This window comes from Pan paniscus, chromosome 5 (assembly GCF_029289425.2).
Source record: "Pan paniscus chromosome 5, NHGRI_mPanPan1-v2.0_pri, whole genome shotgun sequence".
Taxonomy (NCBI): domain Eukaryota; kingdom Metazoa; phylum Chordata; class Mammalia; order Primates; family Hominidae; genus Pan; species Pan paniscus.
The window spans coordinates 55,830,434-55,848,154 of NC_073254.2; the positions used below are offsets into that span (position 1 = coordinate 55,830,434).

Here is a 17,721-nt window from a genome sequence, read left to right on the forward strand (position 1 = left end):
GCAACTGCAATTACACACAGTGTCTCTACTAGTCCTAAGATATATTAGCTCGTTCTCTTTGTAAATTGCATCGTATTTTAAAACTGAATCTTCAAAGTGCTGACATTAACTAAAGAAAAATATGCTAGAGTCTTTCATCTGTTTACGTTTTAATTGAACAATATTTCTCCAGGGTCCTTAAGTGGCAGAGGTCCAGGATGCAGAGATGAGGCCAGGTCCTGGTTCCTGGGCTCCCTCTACCCCACCCCACTGATGCATCCCATGCTCCGTGTGCTCTTCCCACCCTCCCCTCCCCGACCTTTGCCAGGGACCCTCCCTAGCCTCCCTTGCTGGTTTTGAATCTCCACCTCCTCTCCCCTCTCCTTTCCCGCACCCAAGAAACTCCCAGAGTGGAAGCACATCACTGACCCACCATGGAGGCCTGGGCATGACGTCCCTGGCCATCCTGTGACCAGTGAGGCTTGGGGCTTGTGATCAGGGTTCCAAGTGCCCCTGAGTTTGTCATCCACCCTCAGCCTGACTTTCCCTGGAAAGGGCGGCAAAGCTAGGGCCCCGCAAAGAAGAGAGGCAGCGCACAGAGGGAGCAAGGGGGAAGCAGTCCATAACTCGCCCACAGTTTCCTCCTGGCCTTTTCAGCTCCTCCCTCAGGGGTAGGTCATGGTGGGGAGGGGCAGCTGGGCACAGGGGAGAGCAGGCATCTTCTACAGAGGCCTGGGAAGCTGTGTGCCAGACAGCGCTGAGCCCACCAGACCCAGACTCACCTACAGCTGGAGATCCCCACTTCCCTGTGCCCACAGAATCTGCCCTTTGCAGTCTCCCATCTCCCCAACCCAGGCCTTAGCCTGTCTCATTTTTCTATCAGAGGTGCTGGAAGAGCAGCAGAATCAGGCCCAGCTCCCAATTCCCTCTCCCCAGTCTTCTCCAGGTGTCCCCTCCCACGAGCACACAGGAAAAGGACCACATGGCCTGGCGAGCCCTACACCCACTGCTACTGCTGCTGCTGCTGTTCCCAGGTGAGGGGGAGGAGGAGCCCAGGGAGCAGAGGAGATGGGTGTGGTGGGGACTGTCAGGACAGCAGGGTCAGGGAGCAGGTGGCTCTGTGGCCAGAGGCCTGCTGTGAGGCAGGTTGTGCGCGTGGCCTTGACCTATGCGTTACTTCATCATTCTCCAGGCTCTCAGGCACGATCCAAGGCTCAGGTACTTCAAAGTGTGGCAGGGCAGACGCTAACCGTGAGATGCCAGTACCCGCCCACGGGCAGGCTCTACGAGAAGAAAGGCTGGTGTAAGGAGGCTTCAGCACTTGTGTGCATCAGGTTAGTCACCAGCTCCAAGCCCAGGACGGTGGCTTGGACCTCTCGATTCGCAATCTGGGATGACCCTGATGCTGGCTTCTTCACTGTCATCATGACTGATCTGAGAGAGGAAGACTCAGGACATTACTGGTGTAGAATCTACCGCCCTTCTGACAACTCTGTCTCTAAGTCCGTCAGATTCTATCTGGTGGTATCTCCAGGTGAGCTCTTTCCCTAGGGTCCTCAGAGGGGTGCCCCTCACCCCCTTTTGGTGCCTCCATCACCACTGGTTTCCTAATCGTGGAAGCCACCCATGCCCATGCCCCAGTCTCCTGGGAAGGCTGTTGAGAGCAGGTGCAGGGGGAACTCATATGTGCACAAGAGCAGCCATCTCACAGTCTCCATGACTCCCAAGCCTGCAGCCTGGGCCTCCTGAGAGATGCTGAAACAGACCCAGTGAGCATGCTGAGCAGTCAGCCTATATGACCCTGCTACAGGAGGGCAGGACCGCCCGGCATCTTTGGTACATAGTAGGTGCCCAGGAAAGGTGCATCCACTGGCTGCCCCCACCATGTAGAGCCAGTGGTGTCTGGGTAGTCTAGATACCAAGATACTATGGGTATCCCTCATAGTCCAGATCGGGGACTAAGAATGAGTGAAAAAAACTAAGAATGAGTGAAAAAAAAAAAAATCAAAAGAAAAACAATATTTTGTGACATACTAGAAATTCAAATTTCAGTGCCTATAAGTAGAGTTATTTTTTGGAACACAGCCATGCCCACTCAATTACCTATTGTCTGTGGCCCTTTTCATGCTGTGACAGCAAAATTGAGCAGCTGTGACAGAGACCACATGGCTCATCCCTGACCCTTTACAGAAAGTGTGCCAACCTCGTGCTCAGAGCAGAGCTACCCACAGTTCCTGTGGAAGAGGAATTTTTTTTAAAAAAATCTGCAATTCACATGAGTAATTTTTTTGTAAAATACAGTAAAAACAAATTACTAGAAAAATAAGAAAAAGATATACAAAGTACAAGCCCAACATTTATTAAATTTGACAAACATAAAATTACATTTTAATGAATACAATCAGAACAAATATCACATAGGGAAAAATTTATAAAAACTGTATACATTGTTCATTTGAAAGTGTGCCTAAAGGTGATTGATGTAGTGGCTTAACGGTATACCCATAACGTTTTGTCGTTCCTCAGTTAAAACTAAGTACAAAGCTAGAAGGGAAATTGCAATTCTCCATATTAAATGCCAATATGCACCCTTCAGACAAACACCCTGTCTTTCTGTATTTAAGGATTATAATGTGACAAATGAGCACTTTTCTTACTTGGTAACTTTGCTAATCTGAGAACTATTTATGACACCACATCGCTTAGGAGATAATGTATAAAGAAATTGTGTTGATTTTTTAAAAAATAATACTCACAGTAGAAGACCAGAAAACTGGTCTCACGGAGGTATAATGTCAGAAATAGAAGAAATTTTAAAGCAATTCCAACAAGCTCAACAGTTTTATGTTTAACTTTTACAAAAGGAAGCAAGCGATGCTGTAATTTCAAAATGCATCTTCAATCCTTTATCAGTAGCCAGTTCCAAAACTTTATCCTAAAAGTTATAAATTATCTTTTGATGGGAAAATATGGATTCTAGATCTATGAATTTCCTCTGCATTATATTTTATTTTGACAAAAAACAGAATTCAAAACATGCTATCAAATTATTAATGTTTTCCCATGAGCACTTGTGAAGATATGCAATATCAATATTATCACTTATTTTGTTGATAAATGTTATTAAATTAAGAACATGTCATAACAATTCATAGAAGTGGTTCTTCTGACTTTTATGTTTGCACTTAGACTTTATTTGCCATTGAAAAACATGTCGCTTTACTTCCTTGCATGGAAATATTAACATCAGAACTACAGTATAAACAAGCCTGATGGTGCAATTCACATTTGTACTAAACTGGCTTCTTGTCTTGAAGAAACATTAGGAATTCTTTCTATAGATGAAACATGCTCAACAAAACTTTAAATTTGGCATGCAACAGTAGCTGTTTATGATCTGTTTCCATATTACCACATAACAAAGAGAATGATTTCAAATTTAATATATTCACCTTGTAAAATTCACAATTCTGTCCATGTTGGTCAGCACAACATTCAGTTAAGCTGCTTTTTTTTTCATAGCAAAACTCTCTCAATGAAGGAAGCAGTGCATTAATTTAAAATCTAGCCCAAGACTTCTTAACCTGGATGACATTTTCCTGTCATTGCAACTGCAGCCATCAGAACATACTCTTACATAAAACTTAACCCCAAACCACATTTTGATAATATAACCTTCATAGTTTTATACAGTTCAGAGCTAGTTGTGTTTGTGACAATTAAGCTAAAAGATACAGAATTCCTTCATATCATTGTGTTCAAATTGCATATACTAAAAGAATATCTATGCTAGCAATATTTGTACATTTTTTCAAATTGCCATGAAAAATACTTTGCTAGCTTTATTTGTTCTAGGAGATGGTCATCCATCTCGTTATCCAATTCCTGAATATGTTGACCTAAGGTGTCAAGGGAAAATGATATCAAGCTCCCTTCTTTGCTATAAATTACCCAATGTCGTAAAGCAAACGTTGTTCAGTAATGTTTTGGCAATTGTAGATGGATTGTTGGTCTTTGCAATACAAAATGTTACTTTACAAGAAGCCACAAAGTCTAGAGCTTATATGTGAAATATGGATTCCTTTCAAGAGCTTTTCAATCCAATACTCTTTTTTCTCCTAAAAACAGTTTGTTGTGAACTTGTGTTTTTCCGTTTTATATGTATATGCCACTTGTTTTTTTGTTTTGTTTTATTTCGTTTTGAGACGGAGTCTCGCTCTGTCTGGAGTACAGTGGCACAATCTCGGCTCACTGCAACCTCCACCTCCAGGGTTCAAGTGATTCTCCTGCCTCAGCCTCCGGTGTAGCTGGGACTACAGGCGCCTGCCACCACACCCGGCTAATTTTTGTATTTTTAGTAGAGACGGGGTTTCACCGTATTGGTCAGCCTGGTCTTGAACTCCTGACCTCAGGTGATCTGCCTGACTCGGCCTCCCAAAATGCTGGGATTACAGGCTTGAGCCACCATGCCCAGACTATGCCACTTGTTTTTGTTGTTGTTGTTGTTGTTGTTGTTGTTGTTGTTTTGAGATGGAGTCTCACTCGGTCACCCAGGCTGCAGTGCAGTGGTGTGGTCTCGGCTCACTGCAAGCTCCGCCTCCTGGGTTCACGCCTTCTCCTGCCTCAGCCTCCCAAGTAGCTGGGACTACAGGCGCCCGCCACCATGCCCAGCTAATTTTTTTATATTTTTACTAGAGATGGGGTTTCACCATGTTAGCCAGGATGGTCTCGATCTCCTGACCTCGTGATCCACCCGCCTCGGCCTCCCAAAGTGCTGGGATTACAGGCGTGAGCCACTGCACCTGGCCCAACTCAAGGTCTTCAACCTTAATCACATCTGCAAATTTCCCTTTGCCATGGAAGGCAATGTCCTCACAGGTACCTGGGATTAGGGAGTAGACATTTTGGGGTACCCGTATTCTGCCTACCACAATGAGAGATTCTACTTTCAAACAAAACCAGCACAAACTCTTTGGAACAACTGCAGAAGGAAAAAATTTATTTAGCATCAGTTCTACCATCTTCATCTGGCTTACTGTCACTGCCACATTCAGGAAAGATGTTTTTTTTCAGTGACTTTTGTTTTGCTATCTGTTCATTAGAATGCTAATTAGGTAATCACTATTCTACTCTAACTTAGCTAGTCATGTTACACTCTAAATTTTGTTCAAAAAAAGTTTGATTAAAAATGAAAATGATTGTAAAAATAATAAATCATAAAATTATACAACTTTCGAGACGTTTATACACTTTTGGGCTATAGCTAACAACTTTATTTATTTATTTATTTATTTATTGTGAGACAGAGTCTCGCTCTGTCACCCAGGCTGGAGCGCGGTGGCGCGATCTCGGCTCACTGCAACCTCCACCTCCCAGGTTCAACCTATTCTCATGCCTCAGCCTCCCGAGTAGCTGGGATTACAGGCGCCTGCTACCACGCCTGGCTAATTTTTTGTATTTTAGTAGAGACGTGGTCTCACCATGTTGGCCAGGCTGGTCTCAAACTCCTGACCTCAAGTGATCCACCTGCCTCGGCCTCCAAAAGTGCCGGGATTACAGGCATGAGCCACCACGCCTGGCCGCTAACAACTAATTTTAAAGTATCACACACTGTAACATGGCTCTGGCGTAGGTTACTAGCACACAGCTCACTCCATATTCGACCCTCCATGCTAATTTGACAACACCCAAGCTGGTCTATATCCTGTTCAATGAGATGAGACGAGTTAACTAATCACGGGCTTGGATCTTGAGGCAGTATCAAATTGATATAAACGTTTTGAAACCCCTACTCCCAATTTTTATACTTCCCTTGTTGTGGAAGGGTTACAGACAATTTGTAGACCAGCACCAGGCCATAGATGACACATTCAATAGCACATGTCTAGGATTTTACCAGAGTGTCCCAAACACCTCTCCCAGGCTGAGCACAGGGTTATCCTGGCTAGCATCCTAGACAGCCTCAGAGAGTGTCCTATGGGACAGGATCGTGCCCACAGGTCCATAGGCCTGTGACTCTCTTCAGGGAGGACCTTCCAGGGCAGTCTCTGGGACGAGGAATGACTCAGCCTCAGGCACCCTCTCCTCCAGGCCCCTCCCAGCCCTTTCCCCTTCTTTCCCCTTCTCCCCACCTCCTGGACTCCAGTTAGGTATGTAGACCTAGTCTGCTAGGTCGAGACACTGATAATCCCCACTTCCTCTCCCAGCCTTGGTTCCAACCCTACTTTCTTTTCCTTCGCCACCCCGCCACCCGCCAACAGCCAATGCCTTTTCGACCTCAACAGTCCCCATCACTTTTCCAGAGACAGCCATTCCCCACCTCCACCAAGGGCTCTAAGCACAGGTGGGTCTGGATCTTCCTGGGAAGATGAACAGCAGGAGTGGTGCGCAGCCGGTTCACAGAGTCCCAGAGTCAAGAGGGGCTGTGAAAGGCATTCCCTAGGCTGCTGAGACTTGGGGTCCAGGGCTGTGCAGCAGAACTGGGAGGGGCAGGGATCTGAAAACTACCCTTCAAATTCCCCACAAGAGGCTCCCTTCCCAAGTCCCAGAGGCATGAGAAAGAGAATGGAGGGCAGAGAGCCGAAGGGGCCCGAAGCATCATGGCCATGTCCACCCTTAGGAGGCTCGGATGGGTGCCCATCCAAAGACTCGAGTGCCTCCTGAGTCCTCTTCCAGTGCTCCTCCTAGACTCAAGGATACAACTGCAGGGGCCCAGTAGAGCCCAGGCCACAGGTGTGTCTAATTCTGAGCCAGAGGACTTCACAGTTCAGTCTCCACCCCTCAAATTAGTTTTCTTCTCTGGGCGCATGGGCTCTGTTCCCAGTCTGGTCCAACTCCCCCATCCAGCTCTCCTGCCTGCAGGCACAAGTGAGGTCTCCCACTCACTAACCACAGCTCTTTCTCCTCCCTGGCAGCCTCTGCCTCCACACAGACCTCCTGGACTCCCCGCGACCTGGTCTCTTCACAGACCCAGACCCAGAGCTGTGTGCCTCCCACTGCAGGAGCCAGACAAGCCCCTGAGTCTCCATCTACCATCCCTGTCCCTTCACAGTGAGTTTCGGGGTGCCCATAGCCACACAGGCCTGGGCGGGGGCTGGCAGATGGAGACTTGCCTCCCCAGCCCGTCCTCTCCCCTTCCTGTCCCTCTGCCTTCCAGGCCACAGAACTCCACGCTCCGCCCTGGCCCTGCAGCCCCCAGTGCCCTGGTGCCTGTGTTCTGTGGACTCCTCGTAGCCAAGAGCCTGGTGCTGTCAGCCCTGCTCGTCTGGTGGTGAGTGTGGTGTGGGTTGGACTCGGGGAAAATGGAACAGGGAACAGCTTCTGCCCAGGATAGAGGGTCAGAGGGGAATCGGCCAGAGAACAGAGGTGGAAATTATAATCGGCAGAGCTCTCCAAATTAAAGCCCTCATGGAGTCCATCCATCTGACATGTCACACAGGCTCACCTTTGTCCTTCAGCTGCAAACTTGCAGGAATCTCATCCATGTTTCTCTGTCTCTGTGTTTTCTCCTCTCTCTCTCCCTCTCTCTCTCTTTCTTCCCCCTACTCCCTTTTCCTCCCTTTCTCTCTCCATTCCTCCCCCTCCCTCTTTCCCATTCCACCCCCTTCCTCTCTCCCTGTCTCTCTACCCCTCCCTCCTCTCCTCTTCTTCCCTCTACCTTTCTCCTTCTCTCCTTCCCTCTCCCCTGTCCTTCCACTCCCCCATCCCTCCATCAGAAACACAGACCTACACAGCTGGAAAGTCCCTCCCACTACCTGCCCTTCCAGGCAAGCCCAAGTCCAGGGACTCCCTAAAGCCACCATCCCAGGACTCTGCCTCATTCTAGTCCTGAGGGAGAGAGGGTAGACACAGGAGGGAAACAGCCCCCAGGGAGAAGGGGACACATGGGAAAAACCATAGGTGGGGCTGAGTGAAAGGTGCAGGGACAACTCAGTCAGGCCAGGAGCCGGCTTGCTGGAGGAGGGGCAGGCTTGGGGAGAGGGACAGGGTGTGAGAACGGATTCAAGTCACTTCATGTATTTCTCCCCTCATCTCAAGGGTTTTAAGGAATCAGCACATGCAGCATCAAGGGTGGTCTCTGCTGCACCCAGCTCAGCCCAGGCCCATAGACGCTTCCCACTGAGCCACAGGGCCCCAGGTGGGCAGCCAGCCTCCAACAAGGCTGGGCTCCCAGGAGCTCCTCCCTGACTTCTGACCTCTGCTGTTATCCGCAAAGAAAAGGCCAGGACTTGATCCAAGGCCTTTGGCCACGCCGTCCCTGCAGAGCTGCAGAACCCAGGCCCTCTACTTGCTCACCCTCACTTTGCACTGCGGCCAGCACCCCGTTGTGGGAGCAAAGCCCAGCGCCTGCAGCATCTTTCTACCAAACCTGAGTCACTGATGACAATCCCTCTTCCCTGCCTCCTCCTCCTATCTATGGCCCCTGATAAAAGAAAAACTTGAGGCCTGGAACGCTGGTGGCTGACACCTGTAATACCACCACTGTGGGAGGCCAAGGCTAAAGGATGGCTTGAAGCCAAGAGTTCCCAGTTGCAGTGAGCCATGATCACGCCACTGCGCTCCAGCCTGAGCCACGGAGTGAGACCTTGTCTCTAAAACAGAAAAGAAGAAAAGAAACACTTTAGACAAAATAAATTTAACAGAGTTTATCTGAGCAAAGAATGATTTGCAAATTGGGCAGCCCTCAGAACCAGAAGAGGTTTAGAGAACTCTGCTCTGCAACCTGGGCAGTTGTAGAGACAGAAAAAGACTGAAAAAAGCGGAAACAAGGAACAAAAAGAAACTGGTCATTTCAAAGTTACCTTCTTGGTAAAAGGTTAAAGCAGAGGGGACTTCCCTACCATACCAGCTAAAACTGACCTGTTCAAGGATTTGGCTGTTACCTCTCTCTCCTAATTTCTCGGAAGGTGAGATAAACAACTTGGTTTTGGCTTGGTGGTGTGGAACCTTAGCACCAGTGACCCCATTTTGGTTTGGGCTGTTGGGCCTAGTGCAGGAGCTCAGTCTAAACCAATGGCCTCTTATTACTCTTATTTAACACCCCAAATCCAGACGCCTGGGTCACCCCAACGTTTCCCTCTCCCTCTGCCCTTGCTCAGCCACACTCTGCCAAGGCCTCTCCTATTGTGCCTCCTCCCCCTTTCCAAGCCCCTTCACCTCACACTGGCACTCGGACCACTGTGTCAGCCACCTAACGGGGGGTCCTGTCTTCAGTCCCCGCCTCCTAGATTGTTCCCCTGATATGTCCCTTCCCAACAATACCTCTGTGCATTTCTGCCACCCAGGAATTGAAGTCCAGTGTCGTTACTGGGGTCCCAATAATGCTTTCCCTAGATCAGCCACCCCTGCAGCACTGCACCCCGCAGTGCTGTCCTTACCACCACCAACATGGCTGCAGCCTCCACAAGGAAGTGAACCTTTCTTTTTTCCTGCACAAGCTGGTCAAGAGGCGCCTCAACTCGCCACATTCAAGATCACTCCGTGCCTTGCCCCAGGCCTGTCACCCCCACAGTGCTGTTCTCTCTTTCTGACACTTACAATCCCGATGTTGGACCCACCGGACTGAGCCTGACGTGATTATCTTTTCTCTGCTCTTTGTCATCTATTTTTCTTTGTTCCTACTTTCTGAGAAAGTTCCCCAAGGTTACATTCTATTCAAATGTTTTCAATGTACACGATCACATTTTTCATTTCTAAACAGTCCATTTGTTCTCCGAATGTTCCTTTTTATAGCACAGCATGTTTTATTTTGGCAAGCCACATTTTCTCTGGAAATATTAAAGTTTTAACTTTTGAACTTTTCCGAAGCTTTCCATATTTTCTATGTCCTCCAAGTGCCCATCATATCTTTTATTTTCTCCTTTCATTGACCTCTGTCTTTCTTCAGAGCTTTCTGGAAACCTTTGCCGCTTCTCGGCCACCCACTCGCTTAGAAGCCCCATGAGGGCCGCAGGGTGCTGTGGGCTCCAGGCGGATTGGGCGGGAGCATGGCTCCATTTTTTCTCTTTCACAGCTCTGTTTCTCCAGAAAGGACTCTTAGCTGTCCTTCCTGGGAGTGTAAGTCTAGACCCAGGGTTCTAGGCACCAACTGGAGCAGAGCAAAGGGGTCTCGCTGCCCAATGTCTGTTCCCACCCAGGCCCCCACTGCACACTCTCTCTCTGTGGCACCCTGTGCCCTGAGCAGAGCATCTCTGTGTCACCCTCATCAGAGACTTACCTCAAGCTCTCTGCAGCTGTTGAGAGAGAGGAAAGACAGAGGATGTGGGCAGCTAACCTACTCTCAGTCTCACGGAAGCCAGAGAATCTAGGAGTCTAAGTGATTCTTAAAGTTCCAACCTGTTCTCTGGTTTCCAGCACCCACTTCAACCCTGCCTTAAGAGATAACTGCACCTCCCATTTCTCCAACTTTCTGGGGTTCCAAGGTAAAAATGACTTCCCTCTTATTCCGCCACTCCCACCAGCTCTCTCTGATCTGTGAAGTCATCTGATTTTACCCACCTTCAAAACATGTATGGAGCTCTCTGTTTATCCTTGAGGATGGGTTTATGCCATTTTTATCCAGTTATTGCTGTTTTCACCTTCTTGGCAAGAGTGAGGAGGGACCCCAGATTTTCCATCAAAACACCCCTCCCCAGCACCCGCCACCAAGGGCAGGAGCAAGTGAGATCCCAGGTCTCCACTTGCTCCTGTAAAGACTCCTGGCCCCCTCCCCTTCCCCCAAGGTCAGCACTCAGACTCCAGTACAGCCTCTTGGTGCCTTATTATATCCCTGTTCACTCTAGTTGCCATAAGATGCCCAGGATGCCCTGGTCCTCCCTCATCACCCAGAATCCCAACTCAGTAAGACCTTGTAAATCCATTACATTAGCCCCAATTCCCACTCGTCCCAAATCCCATAACCTTTCCACCCTGCACCTGAAGTGCGCAGTCATCAGCACAAGCTCCTGTATGCTCAGCTTCTCTGAACGTCACCGCGGTACTCTCCCTGACATCTGCCTGCTCTCCAAGGACACTGCTTTCTCCGCAGTTCTCTTGCGGGGGGAGGGAGGCGGTTTGTTCTCCTTTGCCTCATGCTCCTGAGCCCGAGGGTGGGGTCAGTGTCCTCTGTGCCCCTCACAGCCCCTTCCTATCTTCCGATCCTCCCTAAAGCACTCCACAAGTAGCTTTCTGCCATTAGGCTGTATCACTGTGGGTGACCACCCATCATCGCTGCAGATTCTGTACAATCTGGGGCACAGCTCTTTATTCCTCGTGGGTCTCAACCCCAGGCTCAACGTCACTCTGACTGCTCCCGCCATAATTCTTTGTGATCTTGGGCCCACGTAGACAAGATCTACATGAATGATTCTTCCAAATCTCTGGCATCTCAGTTCCTTGGCCTCCTATCCCCAATGGTCTCGTCCTCTTCCCTATCTCAGCCACCCTTGCAGATGGTCAGTAAGCGCCAATAGCCCCCCTCTTAATCTCATTCCCACCACCCCTACCTCAGTCCTGCTAACTTGATCCCAGTATTGCTTCAACACCACAGGGACCCATGATCCATTGATCCTGCCACCCGCCCCTTTCTGCCATCTCACCCATGCTTTCCTTTCCCTTAGATTCCATGATCCAACCTCAAATCAGTCTTTGGCACACAGCCTCCCCTTCTGTGCTCCTCTCCCCTTTTATTGAACTCCTCTGGGAAAATTGTAACCCTGGTTGAACCTAGCTTCCTGCTTACTCTGTGCCTGTGTCCAGCCAAGATGAATGTGGCTGTGGCTGACAAAATACAATCTATCATCCCGAAATGTCTCACTGTCAGCACGTGACCTTGAGAGTGGAGTGGTTCTGCTCCATTCTAGACCCACATCATTCCCTGTCCTCCCTCTCCACATGCTCAGCTGGTGTGCCCACATCCTAACTCACTGAAAAGAGAGAGAAAGAGGGGGAAAGAGAGAAAGAGAGGGAGGGAGGGAGGGAGGGAGGGAGGGACAGAATGAGAGGAAGAGAAAAAGAGGAGGGAAGGAAGGAAAGAAGGAAAAGGGAGGGAGGGAAGGAAGGAGAAAAAAGAACGTCCACTTGATCCCACCACACCTACCAATCATCTGCCTCTCTTCTTCCTCTCACTCTCCCTACTCTTATCTCAAGCCAATCACTTTCCTTCAGCTCCAAATACCATCTTCTCTTGTCTACACAAGAATATTCCAGCCGAGCATGGAGGTGCGTACTTGTGGTCCCAGCTACTCAGGAGGCTGAGGCAGGAGGATTGCTTGAGCCTGAGAGGTGGAGGCTGCAGTGAACTATGATCACGCCACTGCACTCCAGCCTAGGTGACAGAGCAAGACCCTGTCTAAAATAAAAAAAGGAATATTCATCCAGGAGCCACTCCTCTCTCCTGCATCATCTTCTTCCCATGTTCCCTGATGGTCATGACCATCAGAATCTAAATGGGCTCTAATATATTAAACCCTCCCCACCTACAGCCCTCCAGCTACTGCTCCATTATCTTATTGTCCTCTGCAGCAAGGGCCCATGAAAGGACTGGCTGCACCATCAGCCTCCAAAATTCTCTTTTCTTCTCTCTTGAAGCCACTCCAGTCAGGCCTTTGACTATGCCACTCCTTGAAACACCTCCAGTGAGTTCTGCACTGTGAAATCCAGCAGCCAATGCTGAAATCTCCTCACCCTGGGAAGAGGAGCACCCTAGGCATGGCCTCCCACTTCTGCCTTCTTGAGATGCTTTCTTCCGGGGCTTCCAGGAAAAAAGAACTCTTGTGACTTTCTCCTGACTCATTTGATGTTGCATAATAAATTAGTAGCTTAAAACAACAAATGATACATATTCATTAGGTCACAGGTTTTTTGGGGGGATGGGGGTGTGATCAGAAATTTGGGAACAACTTAGTTGGGTGTTCCTGGCTCAGAACCCCTCTGGTGTCGCAGTCAGGATGTCAGCAAGAAGTGCGGTGGTAGGGAGGCTTGATGGAGGGCCGTGCCCAAGACGGTGCATCCTCACGTGGTTGCTCGCACAGGCCTCAGTTCTTTGCCATGTGAGCCTTTCTTCACGGCAAGGGAACTAACTTCCCAAGTGTGACTGATCCAAGAGAGGGTGCGGAAGGAGGAAGTCATAGTGCCATTAATAACCTAGTCTCTGAAATCACAAACCGTTGCTTCTGCCATATTCTACTCATCGGAAGCCAGTCATTGGGTCCAGCCCAATGGGATTCGCCTCCAACCCTTGAAGGAAGGTATATTAAAGAATTTGTGCCTGTATTTTAAAACCACCACAGTACTTGCTCTGGCCACAAATTATTTACGTTCCTCCCACATGCAAAAATACACTCAGTCCCACCAAAGGTCTCCCAAAGTCTCATCCCATTATGGCGTCAGGATGAGGTCCAGGAACTCATCATTTAAACCAGGTCCAGGTGTGGAGGAAATTCCTCAGGTGTAATTCCTCAAATACAATTCTCAGTATGAAGACCTGTGAGCTAGAGACAAGTTATCTGCCACACACACAACCCCAATGTCCAATGCAGTACAGTCATAGGAAAACCACTACAGATATTTTTGTTCAAAAGAGGTGGAAGGGGGAGACAAAAAAAAAAAGTCACTGGTCCTTAGAAAATCAGAACTTTAGCTGGGCAAATGTTGGAAATTCCTTGATTCAGACACTGCTCAACTCCTACCTAGAAATAATTCTCAGTGGTCGTGGCTCCTTCCTCTGTGCTCGAGTATGTCTTCTGAGCCACCCTTCTTTTTCCATGAAAGGCAGCCCATATTTACAGCTTCATAACTTCCTCAGGCTGCTTCCTGCCAGTTTAATTTGGGGGATACAAAGTGAGATCCCAGATTTTATGCTATTTCTATTCCTTTCAGTCCAATCTGGCAGTGTTTTGTGACTGTCATTCTCTTAAAAAAAATGTGGATCTCCTGTAAAACTTATTGTGACTCACTCCATTAGACAAAGACCATACCCACAAATTTCTCCAAGAGAAGATCTCTTCCACACCATGTGCTTCTGCCAAGAAAGTGAGGATAATGTGTTTATACTTCTTAGAAGATCTAATGTTCGACTGAAAAATCTACGAAGCACGCACCCTTAAATTCATGAAAGGGCCTTTTGCCTGAGACACTATGTGAAATAATAATTATATATATTATTGAAATCATTATAATTTTATATAAATTATTATATTTTATTATATTTTTATTTTAATATATTTTATAATTTTTTTATATTTTTATATTTTATATTTTATTTATATTTTTTATATTAGTTTTTATTAATAATTTTAAATAAATTATTATAATTTTATATATTATGCATATATTATTATGTATATCATTTTCATAAAAATATATATATATATATTTCTTTGACCCTAGTTCCTGACACAGAGCTCCTAAGACCCTTATAAATGGGAGTGCTAAGATAATCTTTTGTTCTCATATTTGGTCTTTGACCTCTGCTCCTGACACAGAGCTCCTAAGACCTTTCTAATCTCCTGAGTGATAGGAGTGTCTAACGTAGAGGTCCTACCTCCCTTGGAATTTCCTGGCATCTTTTCCTCTAAAGAGGTGACTCTTAGTGTGCTCTTGGATGGGGGCTGGTCACCAGAAGGATCAATCCATGATTGAAAGCTTGGAACTTTCACCCCACCTCCCATACCCCAGGGAGGGGAGGGGGCTGAAGCCTGCATTAATCATCAATCAAGCTGACATGATGAAGTCTCTGTAAAAATCACAAAAGTAAGGTTCAGGAGCTTCTGAGTTGGTGAACACATTCATGTGCTGGGAGGTATGGTGCACCCCAGCTCCACAGAGACCAGAAGCTCCTGCCCTCAAGCCCTTCCATACCTGAAAACAATTTGGTTTTTCCTACTAAACACACTACCTTTCTGAGGTCTTAACAAAGGATTTTACAGTATAGCCTTGGTTTCATCTTTAGACCACATATTCCTGAACGTGCCCTGGATTTGATTTTAGCATCATTTACTGTCTGGAGGCTGAGAATTTTTTAAGTCATCAAGTCCCAGCTCCCTCATGTTGAATAATCCTGCCTAGAGTTTACCTCTCACCTCTCTCATTTCACAATGAGCCGCAAGAAGAAACCAGGTAGCACTTTCAAGACTTTGCCTGGAAATCCTAGCTGTACAACCCAGCTCATGAGGGACATTTTCTACTTTCCACGTTACTGCAGATGACAGTGTTGCTAAACTTTCTGCCATTGTGTAACAAAGAACCCCCTTCCTTTTTACCAACTAAATGATGCTGGAAAAGTTTCTTAAGGTCTCTACCCCCAGTCTTCTTATTGGTAAAAACAGAACTGATAACACACATATTACCAAGCTATTTAGATTTCTAAGTAGGGTGATGTATTCAAAAAGCACCAGACAAAAGGAGAACACCCAACAAAGGCTGAGTTTTAGAGGGAGTGAGGTGTAGAAGAAAGCAGACTCAACTGTGACACAGCAGAGACCATCTGTCTTTCCAGAGCTTACTGCAGCTGGAAAGACAGATAATAGTGTGTGGGCAGAGGGTGAACTTGGAGACCTGAAGGAAACAGGCCCCTCTTCTTGGTAGCAGTAGAGGAAAATAAAGGAAAAAATCAGGGTGAGGAAACTGACCAAGCTGGGCTCAAAATCCATGCATGCTCACTGACACCTTTCTGGCAGCAGTGGCCAGGAGCAGACTTCATCCTTGTGAGGCGGGTATGGCAACCAACCCTGCGAGTAGTGGGATGGGGAAGGGGTTGCCTCTGCACCTATGTGCAATTGTGTGGCAGTCTCTGACCACCTTCCTGGTTTCCTGTTCTGATTGCAGGGGGGACATATGGTGGAAAACCGTGATGGAGCTCAGGAGCCTGGATACCAAAAAAGCCACCTGCCACCTTCAACAGGTCACGGACCTTCCCTGGACCTCAGTTTCCTCACCTGTAGAGAGAGAAATATTATATCACACTGTTGCAAGGACTAAGATAAGCGATGATGATGATGAACACACTTTGTGAATAATAAAATTATCTGAATGTTTTATTCCTGTTGTTTCCTAAGTTTCCTTCAAACTCTGTCTGCATCCGCACATTTGATCTCTAGGGGACCAGCTTCTCTAGTTTGCCCTCTTTCCTCCATCATAACCCTTTCTTATCTTCAGTTCACCTGATGTCCCCTGTACGTCTGGGAGCTGCCTTAGATGCTGTTATAATCAGGGAAGGGCACTGTACACAAGCCCAGTGAGTAGAAAGGCTGTGGGCGAGCAAGGCTTGGAAACAAGACCTGGGTTTGTTTCCTCAGCTCAGCCCTGTATGAACTTGGACAGATAGGTCACTGCCCCTCTCTGAACGTCCGTTTCTTTCTCTAGAAAATGAAGGGGATGGAGATGAGTTCTGAAACCCCTTCCCCATGAGGATAAGTCAATAAGCATGAACTCAACACCTGCCTGTGCCCAGCTCAGGGACAAAGCACCACAGGACACAAACAAAAGGAGCCAGCCTGGGAACACAGTTGTGAGTCCATAGGTGGCGGGGCCCCTGTGCAAGATTCCAGCACAGGCTGAGGGAAGGGGACAGTGGAGGGGGAGCAAAGCTGAAAAGATGTGGCTGGAGAGGGATAGAAAAGCAGGACACTAGTGGGTACCAGACAGTGGGGGAAGGAGCCCAACAAGGATGAGGAACTTTGCTGTGAAGTCATGTTAGTCAGGATGCCATGACCTTCCATGAGCCCGAAAGAGGGCACACAGTCCCAGGAAGGAGGCGAAACCCTGCCCCATCTCTACTCACCCCTAAGGTTCTGGGAGCTTCCTGGTATCCAGGGAAAATTTAGGCTCCCAGGGTCTGCGGTCTTTTTCTTGGAAACCCCAGTCTCCGGCTTCCTCTTTCCAGTTTCACCTTCCTTCCTGGGCTCCTCTGGGTACCAGGCTCCATACCCTGCCAAGGGCTAGAAAGTCTGGGGACAGTCGGCCGGGCGCGGTGGCTCATGCCTGTAATCCCAGCACTTTGGGAGGCCGAGGCAGGCAGATCACCTGAGGTTGGGCGTTCGAGACCAGCCTGACCAACATGGAGAAACCCTGTCTCTACAAAAAACGCAAAATTAGCCGGGGGTGGTGGCACATGCCTGTAATCCCAGCTACTAGGGAGGCTGAGGCAGCAGAATCGCTTGAACCTGGGAGGTGGAGGTTGCAGTGAGCCGAGATCGCGCCATTGTACTCCAGCCTGGGAAACAAGAGAGAAACTCTGTCTCAAAAAAAGAAAAAAGAAAGTCTGGCGACAGCCAAGGTTTCAGACAGACCAGAGTTTCTGCTTATGGTTGAAGTGCTGAACTTGTTGGGTCTAAATGTGAATATGGACTGAGTAGTAGAGTCTATTAAGAAACTATTTTTAATTGCATTGGCTGTGATCATATTAATTTGCTAAGCAGCAAGAGCTCTTGTTTTAGAAATGTATGATAAATTATTTAAGGGTGGAATGTCAGGATATCTGCAATTTATTTAAAAATACTTCCACATAAAAAAAAATACCATGAGTTAAAAATACAGAAGTGGAGTGGAGCACCTGGCCCCTGAGCTCTGATGATGACAGGGCCTGCTATAGGCCCATCCTGTTCCTCCATGGAAATTAGACAAATGACCCATCTTGCGGAGAGATCACAAAAAGGCACACACACCCCCACCCCCAGCCCCGGGCCTACTGATTACAAAAATGCACCCTAGCCAATACCTGGTAGAATTCCAACCCTGCTGGCCCAAACACCCAGGGACTTCCTG

At 47.7% G+C, this 17,721-nt stretch overlaps 1 protein-coding gene across 1 annotated transcript; it reads left to right on the forward strand.

Moving 5' to 3' along the window:
- Positions 1 to 692: 692 nt before the first annotated feature.
- Positions 693 to 15,995, forward strand: NCR2 (natural cytotoxicity triggering receptor 2). The gene is made up of 5 exons (XM_014345353.5): positions 693 to 1,013; positions 1,172 to 1,513; positions 6,894 to 7,029; positions 7,136 to 7,249; positions 15,784 to 15,995. The coding sequence occupies exons 1-5, from the start codon at positions 962 to 964 to the stop codon at positions 15,968 to 15,970; spliced, it is 831 nt and encodes a 276-aa protein (XP_014200839.3). The 5' UTR covers positions 693 to 961; the 3' UTR covers positions 15,971 to 15,995.
- The last annotated feature ends 1,726 nt before the right edge of the window (positions 15,996 to 17,721 follow it).